At 42.9% G+C, this 17,836-nt stretch overlaps 1 protein-coding gene across 1 annotated transcript in view; it reads right to left on the reverse strand.

Moving 5' to 3' along the window:
• Window positions 1-2,635: 2,635 nt before the first annotated feature.
• LOC115371016 (NACHT, LRR and PYD domains-containing protein 12-like) overlaps window positions 2,636-17,836 on the reverse strand; it is a 60,511-nt gene continuing 45,310 nt past the window's right edge. Inside the window, exons 5-10 of the mRNA XM_030068131.1 lie at window positions 15,650-15,820; window positions 14,481-14,651; window positions 11,700-11,870; window positions 8,277-8,442; window positions 7,896-7,923; window positions 2,636-3,316 (exon numbers count right to left, since the gene is read on the reverse strand). Of these exons, the coding sequence (XP_029923991.1) occupies window positions 2,799-3,316; window positions 7,896-7,923; window positions 8,277-8,442; window positions 11,700-11,870; window positions 14,481-14,651; window positions 15,650-15,820 (1,225 nt within the window). The 3' untranslated portion in view covers window positions 2,636-2,798. The remainder of the gene's footprint in view (window positions 3,317-7,895; window positions 7,924-8,276; window positions 8,443-11,699; window positions 11,871-14,480; window positions 14,652-15,649; window positions 15,821-17,836) is intronic.

Here is a 17,836-nt window from a genome sequence, read left to right on the forward strand (position 1 = left end):
CTGGTGTGTGAAAAAGCACGAAAAAGCACGGAATAACCTTTAGAAACAAAATCCTGGGAGTCTCGCTTGATATTATTTGATATTAACGCAGACAACCATGGAAAAAAATGAGGCACTCCGTCTTTAAATGAAGCAAATTCGACTCTCAGTCTTCCTCAGAGTCTGATTTGTTTTTCTTCTTTCAAAGACGGAGAGCATGCTCACCTGTCGTATGAGCCGCTGGAGCCGTGCAGCGCCTCCCTCTGCCTTTTGTAAAGAGTATGAAATATCATTTTGACCATTTCCAAGTCTGGATAAGTTTGGAATAAGTGGATAAAGAGTGGGAGAATATCTGCATTTCCATATTTCTTCTATTTGCATTTTCTAAAAAAGTTTTCTGAAAAGTGTCATTCAGAAATTGCAGTCATAAATGAATCATACAGTCATACAAGCAGTGTGTTTTGTTGTTGAGGTGTTCTCTCCCTCAGAACTCAATGAATTCACAGGAAGCAGCTGCATAAAGAGAAAGCAGCATAAAACAGCTGGAATATTTACATGCACAATAAACGTGTAACTATCGGTCATTAGAGAAGTGCAACATAATCTGCCAAAACATCCACTTATTAAAAAACCTCCAGTTCCAAACCTCCTGTCACTCACTGTCGTCTTGTGTCACCAGGACCTCCAAACATCAAATTACTAAGATTTTTTATGTTTTTATTCATTTATTTGGAATCTTTTGGTAAACTTCTTTTAATTTTGGGGGTAATTCTGTGATCATTTTATGGCAATTTCCATGTAATTTAGTTTTAAATATGTATTTATAATAATTATAAATAGTTTTCTTATTTTTTATTTTTTGTTAATATTTTACAAATTTTCTGGGATTTTTTTTTTATTATTTGTTTTGATCATTTTCAGATTGTTTTTGTGTGTTAACTTCTAATTTCCTGGTCATTTATTGTGACTTTTTATTAATTTCTTGCCAATTTCCCCCCCAAGTTCATGCAACAAATCAGACCAGTTTGCTCAGATATGAAAATGATGTGAAAAATCTATGAAATCAGTGAAAATGAAGCAATTGTTCTACTTACACGCTTTATTATTTTCATTGTGAGACGTGAAAATGTTGAGCTATACATAAAACCTCAGCAACAGGGATGTGTTTCAGGGTTGAGATGGTTAAAAAGAAAATGATAGTTCATAAGTTGCTGCGGCCCAATGTAGTAAAACGTGGCCTGGTGTGTTTCATTTTTCTCTCTGTGGCCCCCCTGTGGCTCCGTAGTTCACAAACATAAAACAACAGAGGAGGAAGAATATTTACATTTTTAATCCAATCAAAGAAGACGTCACACAGTTCAAAATTCGTTTAGTTTAGTCTGTGCTGCTTTAGATGTTCCTCCACAGTCTCTCCTCCTCCTCTTCTTCTTCTTCTTCTTCTCTTTGGTCTCTACCTGCAGATGTTCTGTGTTGCTAACCTTTTCCCCTCTGAGTGTGTGAGTGGATGATGGTGTGTGTGTGTGTGTGTGTGTGTTGCTGCATGGATGTGGCTCCTGTCTGCAGGTTGGCAGCCCGGCTCTGTCTCCCTGCTGTCCTCAGTGCAGCTCCCCCTGCTGGCCCTGCTTACTCCTGCACCTTCCACAGCCATTAGCTTTGCTGCATTCATGCATTCATGCACCTTATTGTCTCCTTGCTTTATGAAGTCCTGGGGCCTAAATAATGTCCATACACACCCACTCATCTTCCCATCTTGGTTTCACCAAACACTGACCCAAATGTCAACCTGATCCACTTCTTACTGGTCTCAGAATGTTCTCCTGAAAAGGGGTTCTCAAACCGAGCATGTCCATAGTTCTGGTCTCAGTCAGTCGTATTCTTCTGGGACTTGTTTCGGATGCTGCCACATGGGACTCTGCCGCTACTTAGCAGCAGCTAGCAGCAGGCTGTTTGTTTACCTGCAGCTGCATTCTGAGGCCGGTGAAGAGTCTACATCGAGCTGTCTGTTTCAGAAGAGCAACCATTTCTTAGTGATTCAAAGCCATTTACGATCGGCCCATTGAGCGCTGCTGTGGTCTGCAGCTAAATCAATATCAGGAGCAATACTGAGGCGACAGGTGACATGATCTCTACATCTGAGGATGATGCCAGATATTCTGTAAATAGGGCTCGAGCTCCAGAAAGAGCAAGCCTGTAACCCTAACCCTAACCTGCCATTCAACATCGATTCACACAAAGCAGCCATCCAGCTGCTGTGTTCAAATCAGATTTGTTCTTCAAGTCGTCTTCAGTTTTAGGAAACCTGTGGAACACCTGGCCAGAGGCTGCAGGTGAGAAAAGCCTCTGACACATTTACAGTCATGTGTTTATTAATGTGCACTGTCCAAAATAAAATACAACTCTGTTGACAGTAAAACATCAAGTATAGACCGTTAAACATCTTAATGTGACTTGGAGATCAACAGGTGAAGGGAGGGGCACAAAAGGAGAGGGGCTCAAGTCACAGCTCTCCAGTGTGCAATGTGCTGTCATTCTCACGTCTGTGTTCATTGACTAGAAATACAAAAAAAAAAAAAAAAAAAAAAAAATCAATCAGTGGAGGAGGAGGTTTAAATGACACTTTGCACAACATTAACATTTGAATATACAAACATAATGACTCATTATGTTTACAAACCTGTCCAATCAGTCAGTTAACAATTATCCACCAAGATGCCTGATACGATTTAAAAAAAAAAACAAAAAAAAAAACATAAACCACAAATCAGCCAAACATGTTCTAAACACTTTCAGGTCAGGGTTTGTTTCTGAGAAACTGGCAGCTAAACCACAATAGAAGAACCAGATGACTCCAAATAAAACCCAGGGTGGAGCGGCTCAGTGAAGGTGGATCTGAAGGTGTGCAGGAGTCTCAGTCTGTCAGAAGAGACTCTGTAGAAGGACAGAGTCCCAGCAGACCAGTCCAGATACACTGCTACTCTGTCAGATCCACGGGGATGGACAGAGATGTCGGTGGACTTCTTGTTGTGACAGGTAGAGTAGCCGTAAACATCAGAGCACCTCAGTCTCCAGGACTGTTTATTGTTTCCAAGCCCAGAGTCAGCACCACTTCTTGTGATTCCTCTGTAAGTCACTGCTATATAAACCACTCCACTCCACTGGACCTCCCAGTAACATCGCCCAGTCAGACCTTTTCTACACAGAACCTGAGGCCACTGGTCAAATCTGTCTGTGTGATCAGGACACCACTGCAGCTCGCTCTCCTTCGTCACCTTCCTGTTGCCCTCAGACAGACGGAGGTCTCTGTGCGCTGTGTTTGGATCCAGTGTGAGATTACAGGCTGATGGGGAGAAGACACACAACACACCTCAGAAAGCATCATTCACTCAGACTCTCTTGGCTCTTATAAAGTTATTATAGTTTTGCATTTTTCATTAAAAATAAAAACTAATGTCATTTTACACTTTGTGTTTTCAATTTGAGTTTGGTTTTAATTCATTTTTAAAGAGGATTTGCTTGTTTGTTTTTAATGCTTATTTTTTGTTGAGTTTGTAAGGCAGATTTCATATCCACCCAAAACACCAGGCTTACAGAGAAAAATAAATACATATCAAAAATTAAACAAATGAGATTTTTTTTCTCCTTCAGGTTTTTTTTCTCTTATATCTCTCTTTTCTCTACCCCTCTCTGTCCTTGCATTTTAGCTGCTTTTGGAAATACACACAAATATAGGTCTCTGTAGGACCTGCTTTGTGTTTTCCCCTGTGTTGTCTTGTGGGTGTATCTGTCTGTCCTTTCAGGTAATCATGTGGGCGGGGTTTGTACTTTAGGTGATCAGGAGCACCTGGTCAGTCTTCCTAAGAAACCCTCCCTGCATTCCAAATCACATACTTATACTTTTTACTTTTAGTATGCACTGCAGCTGCACTTACAAAGTATAGTTTAGTATGAAATATGCATGCGAATGTATACTATTGGGACACACTACATACATCATCCCTAACCTCCGACTGTCTCGCTCACTTCCGCCGCTGTCCGTAGCGGCAAATTTGAATGTTGTTGTCAAAATGGCGGTGCTGTTTCATACTGCGCTGTCCTCTGTCATATTTCTGATCTTCTGTCTTCCTGTCGCTGCTGCTGTCACTGAGTGAGGTGAGTGCGATGTGTGTGTGTCATGTTGTCTTCTGTATGTGGCTGTGGCTCAGTCAGTGTGATGTAACATCCGCTGCACAAAGGATTGTGGGTCAGAATGGCCAGAGCAGCATGCTGAAATGCATACTGCGAAATCTGACCGGATGTAGTAGAACATCCTGGTACTCTTGGCATACTGCAACTGACTATTTTTCCCTACTAAATAGTATGGTAGTATGAGTATTGGAAAGCAGGGCCTATTAATCTGGCAGTCTCACTCCATTCCCTCTCTCCTCCTCTATTTGCTTCGCTCAGGGTGACACTGCTCGATATAGGGAGCTTCAAAAACAGCTCAAAAAGGAGCTTAAACTTGCCAAATGCAGGTATAAGGACAAGGTTGAGAGCATGCTAAGGGCAGGCAGCTCTCGTCCTGCATGTGGGGGGGGGGGGGGGGGGGGGGGGGTTAAATCCATGATGGGGATGCAATCCAAGAAGAGCCATGATGGGGATGCAATCCAAGAAGAGCCATGTCTCCCTCACTGGAAGGCCTGATCTGGAGCTCTCAAATGAACTGAACAATTTTTACAACCGTTTCAGCAACTATAATTTCAGTGAGGAACTGTCAGTTTTTAAAAATCCCATCTCCTTACAGAATAGTGTTGTTGACAGGAGCAAAGTGTGTAATCTTTTCCGTGGAGTCAAGGAAAGGAAAAGCCCTGGCCTGGATGGCATTGGAGGGCGTGTTCTCAAGAACTGTGCTCACCAGCTGGCAGACATATTTTCTTTTATCTTTTCAATGTCCCTCCAGCTTCACAAAGTGCCCTCACTTTGGAAGGATTCCATTATTGTTCCAGTTCCCAAATCTGCATCCCCCAAATCACTAAATGATTTTAGACCTGTGGCATTAACTTCTCTTGTTATGAAGTCTTTTGAGAAAATTGTCAAGGAAACTCTTCTGACCTGTGTTCAAGACAACCTGGACCCACTGCAGTTCGCTTACAGGTCAGGCAGAGGTGTCGAAGATGCATTAGCCACCCTTTTAAATCTCGTCTTGACTCATCTTGAGGGAGCCACAACTGCGTCCTTTCACCTCTACTGTTTGTCTTGTACACAAACGAGTGCCGTAGCCAACATGTCACATCCTGAAATTTGGTGATGACTCAGTAATCGTGTCCTTGCTGAGCAGTGACGACCCTGACCATGGCCCTGTAGTGAAGGAATTCACAGACTGGTGTTCCTCATCTTTTATGTGCAGCAATGTGTCAAAGACTAAAGAAATGTTGATAGACTTTCGTAAACATCTGTCAGTCACCTCTCCTCTTGTCATTGAGGATCAAGCTGTCGAGCTGGTCCGTAATTATAAATATCTCAGCACTAACATTGATGACAAACTGTCTTTTGATTTCCATGTGGATGCTGTCTTTAAGGAGGCACACCAGCGCATGTATTTTTATAGGAAACTGGTGAGTTTTAATGTTGACAGCACTTTTATGAGGATGTTTTATTCTTGTTTCATTGAATCTGTTCTGACCTTTTCTTTTGTTTGCTGGTACGGCTTACTTTCCCTCAAAAACAAAGATTGCAGGGCATAGTGAGAGTGTGCAGCAAAATTGCAGGGATTAATCTTAATGATCTTTCTGATGTGTAGAAGCTCAGAACCCTAAGTAAGGCCCGCTCACTCCTCACTGACCAGAGCCACCCCTTGGTTGGTGAGTTTGTGTTGCTCCCGTCAGGCCGCAGGTTCATCCTGCCAAGATGCAGGACAAATTGATTAAAATATTCTTTTGTCCCTGCTGCCATAGGTCTTCTTAACAAATGATTGTTTAATGATTATTTGTTCGAATTGTTGTTGTCTTCTGCGCTATATGTGTTGTTATTCTGTGATTGTTGCTGACTGTTTTGTTACTGCTGGCTGTAGAGCAATTTGCCCCATGGGGACAATAAAGACTCCTTGAACCTTGAACCTCCTGCTGACCAGATCATCTGCCTCTGGGTCCTGGGTGCTAATTATGTTTGGTTTGGCTACGGCCTTTTGTTTTTGAGTTTGCACCTTCAACACGCCACACACACATACACACATGCATTCATCAGCAGACACACTGATCCTCATACTTTACACACCTCATTCTATTATGTTGATCATTATTTATCTATTTTTGTAAATAAATTTATCATTTTGAGCATCCTAGTTCCGTGAATCTCCTCTTTTGTCACGGTCTATGAACCGGATCGTGACAATAGCTTCAGCTCGCTCACATTTCCTCTAAAGCCTTGTTTGTATTTGGACTTCATGTGTGTGTTATATATTATACACATAATTTTACTAAATATATAATTTCTAAATTCCCTTTCTGTGTGCGCGCATGCGTCCGTGCATGCATGCGTTCAAGTGTGTGTGAGATGATCTGGAGACAACTCTCCAAACTTGGGGTACCACCCAAGTGTCTATCCATCCTTCAGCAGCTGCATGATGGTTTGTAAGCCAGAGTCCTCGCAGGAGAACTCCAGTCAGTCTTTGATGTAAAAGTCGGGGTGAAGCAAGGCTGTGTCTTGGTACCAGTGCTTTTTAATCTCCTCCTCTCCACCATAACCTACCTCTTCCACTGTGCCCTGGTGTCAACCTGGACTACTACCTGGACGGCAGCCTTTTTAGCATTCGTCGCCTCCAGGCTCACACCAAAACAAAGGCTTGCCAGATCTGCGAGCTGCAATATGCTGACGACTGCGCAGTTTTAGCACACAGCTCAGAGTCAATGCAGTATGCCCTCAATACCATCTCCACTCTCTACCAGTCCTTTGGTCTCCAGGCCAACACCCAAAAAACTGAAATCATGATCCAACTCACTACCCAACCTTCTTCACCCCCCAGTTTCAACATAAATGTCCCAATGAAAACAGTTGATCACTTCACCTACCTTGGCTCCACACTGTCCTTACACTGCTCCCTCGACACTGAAATACACACTCGGATCAACAAAGCCTCATCAGCCTTTGGACGCTTGCGCAGTAGGGTTTTTGACAACCGCAACCTGAAGGTCACCGTCTGCAATGCAGTATGTGTGTCGACCCTGCTCTATGGGGCAGAAACATGGACTCCATACAGACTCCATACAGACGTGTGGAAGCCCTCCAACCTCGAGAGCTTCCACACATGCTGACTTCAGAAGATCCTCGGTCTGTCCTGGGAAGACCGCGTCCCCTACACGGAAATCCTGGACAGCACCAATTCCATTTGTATGGAAGCTGCTGTGGCCAAAAGACACCTGTGATGGACAGGACACACTATCGGCATGCCTGACTACCGCCTGCCCCGCCAAGTCCTCTATGGCCAACTGAGCAATGCAAAATGTGCTGCCAGCGGACAAAAGAGGCGCTAAACTAAACCAGAGACCTCCTAAAGCACAATGCCATCAACCCCACGGAGCTTGAAACTCTGGCACTCAACCGATCGGCCTGGCAGGTCACCTGTGCTAGAGTAGCCTCACAAATACACAACACCAACCAGCGGAGAAGGACCGAGAGACGTGCCCAACGTCACCAGAGGGCTGCCTGCATTCCCCCAACGTCCGGGCTCCCCTGCCTACCTGTAGACGGATCTGTGGCTCATGAATCGGCCTTGACGGCCACATGAAGTGACACCAGCGGCAACATCACTGAACCCCCACCCCCACCCCCAACCTGGAGCAAGCGTCATCATCGTACACGATGGACAGCTAAGACTGTGTCTGTGTGTGTGTGTGTGTGTGTGTGTGTGTGTGTGTGCTTGCTCATACTGTCTCAGTACTCACATCCTCTCAGGCTGCCAGCTGGAATCCAGTCTTTTACATGTTCCAGCCTGTAGGGATGAACACAAAACCATCATCCTCTTCATCATCATCATCAGCAGCAGCAGGTCAACTCAAGCACATGATCCCAACACACTTGTGGCTGATCTGATTGGCTGATCTCTCTCTGTCTTTCTGTCCAGTCCTGAGGCCGGAGAAGAGCAGCCACTGAGCTCTTTGGATATTTCCTAGGAAATGCTGCCTGCACTGACTGTGTCCAGCACAAGAACCAACCAACCAAGCTGCTCAGCCTGGACTGACTCCACCCCTCTACTGACCTGAGAGGACTGACTCCACCCCTCTACTGACCTGAGAGGACTGACTCCACCCCTCTACTGACCTGAGAGTCTTCAGGCTGCAGTGTGGACTCTCCACCAGAGCAGACAGCAGCTTCACTCCTGAATCCTGCAGGTCGTTCTCACTCAGGTCCAGCTCTGTCAGATGGGGGTTGGACTTCACAGCTGAGGCCAGAGAAACACAGCTGCTCTCTGTCAAGCTGCAGCTCCTCAGTCTGAATGAAGAATAAAATATGGAGCTATAATTTCCAGTGTTTTGGATATTTATCAGTCATAGACTTTTCAAAATATTCAAAAAGGCAGGGCAAACCAATGAAATAATTATTATTTGTATTTATATTACACCTGTGAAGGTAAGTTCCAAACTACTTTACAAAACCATCAGAGGAAATGAAAGCGTCACTCCTCAGTGAACTGGCTCCTTGCGCTCTGACAGCTTTTTCTACCTCAGCATCTAGTTCTTATTATGGATTTGCCATGTTTTCTAGCAGCCTGCTCACACTGATACAGGTATTCATTTTGGACAAATGGAGCTGATGAGCCCTGATGTGTTTTGTTTTCTTCCACACGTCACAGCAGTGATCTGGAGCCGACGGCGCACCAGCTCTTTTTGATAGAAGTCATGTGGCTCCTGATAGAAACCGTGTTTCAAACACACAAACACACTCAAATCTAAATTAAGGATGGATGAACGGACGGACGTCCTACAGACAGACAGTCTCTCTCTCTCTCTGTCCGCTGTTGATTATATGGGTTCAGATAATACTCAATCTTGACAATACCCTCAGAAGAATATTAAAATTGTCTCTCCTCATTTTCTTTCCTCCAGTGAGTGCCAAATTATGCTTACTGAATTCTTAGATAAGATCTCTCAAGTACAACATCAAAAAGAAATTGATAAATGGTATGGTGAATTCTGAATGTACTGTAGAAGGAAATGAGGATGAGCTGTCCTCAGTTGTTTTGGAATTTAATGAATAATTTCGACCCAAAAAGAGTTAAACCTGTCCCTATGGAAGTGGTATTGGAAAAGAGATCTTCTGTTTTTGCTGTGGACAATGTTTGAAAAAATGGGAAACAGACTTTGGTTCTTTTTTTTCTGGAGGTTCCTGCTCTGTTGAGTGGGAGAACTGTGTTCTTGCAAGGATAGCCAATCTTAAAAATGGTATGGAGGCTAATATGCAGCAGGATTCTTTAATCAGTACCTAAATGCTAGTATTTCTGCAGGGGAAGTTAAAAAGGCAATTGACACATTTGAACTGAGAAAACCTACAGGCATTGATAACCTGCCTTACGATCTACTGAAATTACCCTGCTTATTTCCAATTTTAGTTCATCTTTTATCTATCTGTTTTGAGTAGAGCTTGGTCCCCTCTGATTGGTGTAAATCTATAGTAAAACCTATCCCTAAGTCTCAAAATAATGATCCTAGAGTTCCTCTGAACTATAGGAGGATAAGTCTTCTCAGTTGTGTCTACAAACTCTATTCTAGTAAACTTAATGAATGACTGTATTGTTATTTGGAAACACCTGATCTGCTGGCAGACCAACAGAATGGTTTTGGTAAGAACAGAGCTTGTACTGACCACATATATTCGCTAACTATGATAGTTTATGCTAGAATACAAGAAGGGAAGCATACTTTTTGTTGTTTCATTGATTTTCAGAACGCGTTTGACTGCATAAATCATGACCTTCTCAGTTTCAAACTACTGAAATCTGGTATAGATGGAAAATTTTATAATGCTTTAAAAGTTCTTTACCAGGCCCCAGTTGTATGTGTGCAGGTCAGTGATCACAGAACAGGGTGGTTTCCTACCCCATTTGGTGTTAAACAGGGGGATGTGCTCTCTCCTACTCTGTTCGGCATCTATATAAATTATTTGGTATTGGAGATGAAGCAGCAGCTTGTGGCGTTAGACTGGTTGATTGTACGGTTGGCACTTTTCTAGACGTGGATGATATAGTCCTCCTTGCAGACACTGAAACTGATCTCCAAAATCTGTTGGATATTGTGTGCTGTTGGTGTAGTAAATGGAGACTAAAGATAAATAAAGATAAAACTCAGATTATGCATTTCAGGAAAAACACACAAAGTTTGAGTTTCATCTTGGGCCAACACTTTTGTGATTTATTGAGTATTATAAATATTTAGGACTTACTCTAGATGCCCATCTAAATTTTGAAAGAGGAAGAAAAATCTTATCTGACTCTGCAGGTAGGGTTCTGGGTGCTGTCCTGAAAAAGGTCAAGTTATGTAGAGATCTTGCTTATAAAACCTATACACAGCTATTTAAATCTTGTGTCTGTCCTATTGTAGACTACAGACTACCCAAACTTGCTGTATGTGGTGATATGGGTTGGGAGCCATGCCAAGTGTGGCACCAGGGTGACATGGTGAAACTGTGGAATAGATTAATTAACACGACTGATAATAGACTTACTAAACAAACTTTCTTTTGGGATGTTTCAAATAACTGTTCTTAGACCAGAGTACTGGCCAAAATATTTGATGAGGCAGATATATACAGGAATACAGGAATAAATAATACAGGAATAAATTATCCTGTAGAGTTAGTCAAATTAAATCAATATTACTTGAAAATTATAAACAGAAATGGTCCAATGAAATTCTGTATAAACCTAAACTGAGAACGGACAGTCTAATAAAGTGTATTTACCAACCAGAGCACAGAGGTCTGTCTGTGCCCATGTGCCATCCTGCCTCTGGCAGCTGAAACTGGACGTTTCCATTCAATACCAGAAGAGAATAGAAAATATCATCTGTGTGATCTGAATGAGGCTGAAAATGAAATGCACTTTTTGTTTAACTGTCCATTTTATCATAATCTCAGATATAAGCTTTTCCTGAAAATGTCTGCAGAATGTCCTGATTTGTTTAATATGTCTGATGAGTGCAGACTTAAATAGACAAAGTATTTCATTTAGCTCAGTTTGTGTAAATGCTTATCAAAAGCGTATGAGGGCGCTTTATGTTTGATGTGTTTGCCTGTGACATAAATTTAAGTTGTTGTTCTTGCTGTACTGCCTAAATTAACTGATGAGTGACAGTGAGTAACATATAGAGGAGTTCTCTTTTTGCTTACTATGTTTATTGCTCCTTTTTATTGTATTTCTTGGTGTGTCTTGTAAGTCCATGTGGGCTGGGCACCTTTTTTTGGTGTATGACACATGAAATAAAAATTACCTTACCTTACCTTGCCTTACCTCTCTCTCTCCTGACACATGAGATGGTTGTTAGTTACTTGTCAAACCTCACAAAGCACACATGCATCCATGATACAGAACCTGACCAACCAGCCTCACAAAAACTAAAATGACCAGCAGCCCCGACTTTAAAAAAGCACAACATATACTTCACAGCAATATCATCCTTATAGACATTTAGTGCTACTATATGATTCAAACAATATCCATATATTTATGTCATCATTAAAAAGTGCAGTCTGACCTGAGAGTCTTCAGTCTGCAGTTTGGACTCTCCAGTCCAGCAGACAGCAGCTCCACTCCTGAATCCTGCAGCTGGTTCTCACTCAGGTCCAGCTCTGTCAGATGGGGGTTGGACTTCAGAGCCGAGGCCAGAGAAACACAGCAGCTCTCTGTCAACCTGCAGCGCCTCAATCTGAATAAAGAATAAAATATGGAGCTATAATTTCCAGTGTTTTGGATATTTATCAGCCTGCTCGCTCATCATATCCATATTACTAATGACTGTTTAGCACTAATTTACCCTTTCATGAAAGCACCAACCAGTCATCCTAACAATATCCTCACAATATGGATATCATGGTGTTCAGTCAAAAACATGGTGACAATCGATGGTGTTCATATGGCTCAGTCTGAGGGACTAGAGACAGAAAATATCCTGAAATATACAAAATGTTCATTTGGCGTGGTCGTCTGTCAGCCTGCAGAGTTTAAACAAAGTTTTGCATGGGAAGCAGGTGAGCTGTGAAAAAGTGTGTGAAGATGATCAAAATAATAATCAATGAAAAACAAGAGGTCCTAAAGGTTTAGTTGAGGTTCAGAACACTTACAAGACAACAGTGACCATGAAGGAATGTGATCAGGATGGTAAAAGATGGACATATCAACTCCATACCATCATGCCTAATCTGTGAAAGATACCAGAGGCTTGTACCATAAAACTGGATTTCGACTTAGCGAGCTAACTTCAGGCTTAACCCTGGCTTTTCTGTACCATAAAGGTGGTTTACTTTTTATTGGGGTATGTTGCCGTGGTAACATACGCTGAACACCTAACCTGCTCCGGAGCAGGTTAAGTTCAGGATAAGAGCTCAGCAGGTAGAAAAGCCCCACCTACTGACCAATCAGCTCTCTTGGAAAATGGCCTGCCCATTTTCCCTTTCTTTTCTTTTATAAATTTAAAGTCTGATAAAATACACGCCAGCCTCTGGGCTCCTTTAGGTCTCCATTAGTTTGCTCATATTTAGTATTTAGGGTGTCTGCCCTGAAAAGTCCACATGAGAGTTGATGCCAAATGTTTTACAGTCTTTAAGTGACAGTGAATGTTATAACCAGCGGAATAAACACGAGGCATTAGATGCTTTTTAAAATGAAATATCAAAACCAGTTGAATCAAAGTGACGATTCTGACGAAGCTCAAACTGAGGGCAGACCTCCAGCTAGGGTCGCCCCTCACTGTGAGAGAGGGCCAGTTCCTCTGCAGGAGTGTACGGCTGAGTGGGAGACACATTCATTTACTGAACACGCAAATGTTACTACAGTCAGATCTACTCGTGCCGTCATGGTGGGGAAGTAAGATTATAATCCCACTAATTTACGCATTGACACAGTCTGCGATTTTTTCCCAGCATTCCTTGTGGCATTTGGCAGCTTCAACTGTGTTGCTTTTTGCCTGGATTGTTTATTTATATTCTTTGTATTTATTAATGATTATTGTCTGCTCCTTCATTGTAAAGTATGCGGCTCAGGTGGATTTTTCCATGTCTGCGATTGGTCACATGCAGCAAACCCCGCCCCTTTTATGTGAGCGTGCACAGATTCAGATTGGAAAAGCCTGGATTGAATTAGCGACTTGATAGCCGGCTTTATGGTACCGAAAATCCAGAGTGCGTATGTCTGGTTAAGTGAAGCCAGACAAGTAAGAGAAAGCCCGGCTATGTTAATCCAGCTTTATGGTTCAGGTCTCAGAATGGACTGATATGCCCGCATGGGATTTTGGTCCCTGATGATTCATTAAAGAAAATATTGGAATCCTTTGTGAATCCATAGTTGGACCAAGACCTCAAGGATGGTGTCCTCTATACGTTCTGTGGAATTAGCACAATAAATATCAGATTCCCACAGACGGAGGCCATTTGGACCCCTGCGTTTTTTTTTTTTTCATTTCATTTCATATACTTTATTGTCCCCGCAGGGAAATTTGTCGTGGACTCTCTGATGTTCCTGCAGTTAACAATACAAAAGACAGAAGCCTTGTGTGATCGCACCAGGCAACACACAACACACATAAAAATCAGTAAACAAAAACAACGTAATAGTCAATGCAATGCAGTGCAATGCAGACAACATCAGTCCATATCAATACAGGGCGCAGCAACAATAAATATCAATCACTCGTACCAGCAGCAACAATAATTGTCCATCCATCAGTTACCCGTGCCATTACAGCACACGGCGGCAATGAGTGTTAATCAATCAATTACCCGTACCGTTACAGCACACAGCAATAAATATCATCCATCAGTTACCCGTACCGTTACAGCACACAGCAGCAATATATAAATAAATCAGATACCCGCACCGTTACAGCACACAGCAGCAATATATAAATCAATCAGATACCCGCACCGTTACAGCACACAGTGGTCAGTAGGACAGATACCAACAATTTCCCACACCCCCCCAGCACACAGCAACAGTAATGGTAATGTCAATTACCCGAGCCATTACAATACACAGTGTATCTGACAATACACACTAAACTACATGACTTAAGACAAACAAACAACATAAAAACTGCAGCATACAGCAGGAGTCCGGGTCGCCACAGTGCAGCGCCACCGGAAGAGGAAGCATGTTGAAATAAAGTATATTATCATCACTGAAGTTCACAGTTTTTCACGTCAACACACAAGGATTGTGTGAAACTACAATTTGACAACAATTTGAGACGTAAGCCTGTAAAACTCCTGTTCAACTACCAGAATATTACATATTCACACATCATTAAAAGGTGCAGTCTGACCTGAGAGTCTCCAGTCTGCAGTTTGGACTCTCCAGTCCAACAGACAGCAGCTCCACTCCTGAATCCAGCAGCTGGTTCTCACTCAGGTCCAGCTCTGTCAGATGGGGGTTGGACTTCAGAGCCGAGGCCAGAGAAGCACAGCTGCTCTCTGTCAAGCTGCAGTCTCTCAGTCTGAATAAAGAATAAAATATGGAGCTATAACTTCCAGTATTTTGGATATTTATCAGTCAGAGATTTTTCAAAATATCCAAAAAAGGAAAAAACAATGGCATAAATTAAAACAATTATATTAATAATACTGATAATACTAATTTATATTTATGTTACACCTTTAAAGCAAAGTAAACATCAAAATATTAAAAACACAAATAAGCAAACAATGAAAGCAAGAAACGATAAAAGGTCCAAAATAATTCAAATTCAGTGCTAAATACGGTAGACGTGAAAACAGCCATAGGTACGTCCATAAATAATAAATGAATGGCTCAGTGAAAAGTCCTCAGATGCCTTCAGTCTACCATCTTCTCAGAGTAAAACTGGAGAACAAGAGCTTCTGTATCACATTACACCAGCACCCAGTCTCTTGACCAATCAGGGCCAAAGTTAGAGGTGGGCCCATCAATATATTGATACAATATGGATAGTGTGATATGAGATCAGATATCATGTGGGATTGGGGATATGGTAATATCTTGTGGCATCAGTGTTGTCCTCTCCTGCTTTTAAAGGCTGCATTACAGTGAAGGGATGCAGTTTTCTCAACTTATTAGACGCTCCTCGCTGCTCTGTTATTGGCCTCAGCCTGCTCGCTCATCATATCCATATTACTAATGACTGTTCATCACTAATTTACACTTTCATGAAAGTACCAACCAGTCATCCTAACAATATCCGCACAATATCGATATCACGGTATTCAGTCAAAAACACGGTGACAGTTGACTGTGTTCAAATGGCTCAGTCTTAGGGACTACAGACAGAAAATATCCTGAAATATACAAAATGTTCATTTGGCGTGGTCGTCTGTCAGCCTGCAGAGTTTAAACCAAGTTTTGCATGGGAAGTGTGAAAATACAGTTTGACAACAATTTGAGATGTAAGCCTGGAAAACTCCTGTTCAACTAACAGAATATTACATGTTCACACATCATTAAAAAGTGCAGTCTGACCTGAGAGTCTCCAGTCTGCAGTTTGGACTCTCCAGTCCAGCAGACAGCAGCTCCACTCCTGAATCCTGCAGCTGGTTCTTACTCAGGTCCAGCTCTGTCAGATGGGGGTTGGACTTCAGAGCCGAGGCCACAATTTCACAGTGAGTCTCTGAGAGTCGACAGCCAGAAAGTCTGTAATTACAGATTTAATGTCAAGTCTGTGATTTTCTTGTGTTTATATAGTGTTATATTATAGTAATATTAAATTGTATTACAGGATACAAATTTTTTGAAAGGTGTTTCATGTATAATATGAAAAGAAACCAAGCAGTAGAAACCTGATGCTCAAGTTCAATTACACAGCAAAAACTCTGATTTTGAAGTATTGTAGGGGTGAGCACCAGAGCAGGACTAACCGAGCCTTCCTGCAGTTCCTCAAAGCTGGGATCAGTCTCAGTCGTCCCTCCTCTGATGTGTTGTACGCCTTCAGGTCCAACTCATCCAGAACCTCCTCTGACATCTGCAGCATGTAGGCCAGAGCTGAGCAGTGGATCACAGGGAGTTTTTTCTCTGATCTGTTCTCTGACTTCAGGAACTCTTGGATGTCCTGAGTTACTGAGAGGTCGTTCATCTCCATCAAACAGTGGAAGATGTTGATGCTTCTGTCAGGTGAGACACTGTAGGTGTTCATCTCCTTCAGATTTTTGATGGCTCTCTGGATGTCTTTTGGTTTGCTCTTTGTCCGACCCAGCAGGCCTCCTAAGAGCTTCTGGTTGGACCCCAGCAGGCCTCCTAAGAGCTTCTGGTTGGACTTCAGTGAGAGGCCATGAAGGAAACGGACAAAGAGGTCCAGGTGACCATTTTTGCTCTGCAGAGCTTCAGACATGAGTGTCTTCAGGAAGATATCCAAAGACGGCTTTTTGTCATCACATTCACTCCTCATGACTCTGGCCAGTACCTCTGTGTTCCTGTCGGTGTAGCAGTGGAAGATGTAAACTGCAGCGAGAAACTCCTGAATGCTCAGATGAACAAAGCAGTAGACTTTTCTCTGGAAGAGCACACACTCGGTTTTGAAGATCTCTGTGCACACTCCTGAGTACACCGAGGCCTCTCTGACATCAAGACCACACTCCTCCAGGTCTTCTTGGTAGAACATCAGGTTGCCTTTCTCCAGATGTTCAAACGCCAGCCTGCCCAGCTTCAGAAGAACTTCCCTGTCAGTCTCCATCATCTCCTGCTGACTCCTGTCATGTCTCTTATCGTACTTATGCTTCTTCCTCTGTGTCTGAACCAGCAGGAAGTGTGAGTACATGTCAGTCAGGCTCTTGGGCAGCTCTCCTCTCTGGTCTGTAGTCAACATGTGCTCCAGAACTGTAGCAGTGATCCAGCAGAAGACTGGGATGTGGCACATGATGTGGAGGCTCCTGGACACCTTGATGTGTGAGATGATTCTGCTGCACAGCTCCTCATCACCGGATCTCCTCCTGAAGTACTCCTCCTTCTGGAGGTCAGTGAACCCTCGCACTTCTGTTACCCTGTCGACACATGTAGGAGGGATCTGATTGGCTGCCGCAGGTCTGGAAGTTATCCAGAGGAGAGCCGAGGGAAGCAGAGTCCCCTTGATGAGGTTTGTCAACAGCACGTCTACTGATGATGTCTGTGTGACATCAGACACGACCTCATTGTTCAGGAAATCCAATAAAAACCTGCTTTCATCCAGGCCGTCAAAGATGAACACGACTTTACAGACGGCGAGCTGCTCTGCTGTGACCGTCTGTAATGTTGGATGGAAAACACGGAGCAGCTGGAGAAGACTGTAGCGCTCATCTTTGATCAAGTTCAGCTCCCTGAATGAAAGCAGAACCACAAGACTGACATGTTGGTTTTCTAAGCCCTCTGCCCAGTCCAGAGTGAACTTCTGCACTGAGAAGGTTTTTCCAATGCCAGCAACGCCCTGCGTCACAACTACTCTGATGTGTGTGTCTTGGCCAGGTAAAGGTTTAAAAATGTTCTGGCACTTGATTGGAGTATCACTGAGGGTCTCCATCTTGGATGTTGTCTCCAGCTGCCACACCTCATGTTGGGTATTAACCCCTTCACTCTTTCCCTCTGTGATGTAGAGCTCAGTGTAGATCCTGTTGAGGGGGGTTCCACTTCCTGCTGCAGCAGTTCCTTCTGTCACAAATTCACATCTCCTCCTCAGACTGA

Source organism: Myripristis murdjan, chromosome 14, assembly GCF_902150065.1.
Source record: "Myripristis murdjan chromosome 14, fMyrMur1.1, whole genome shotgun sequence".
NCBI classification, from domain to species: Eukaryota; Metazoa; Chordata; class Actinopteri; order Holocentriformes; family Holocentridae; genus Myripristis; species Myripristis murdjan.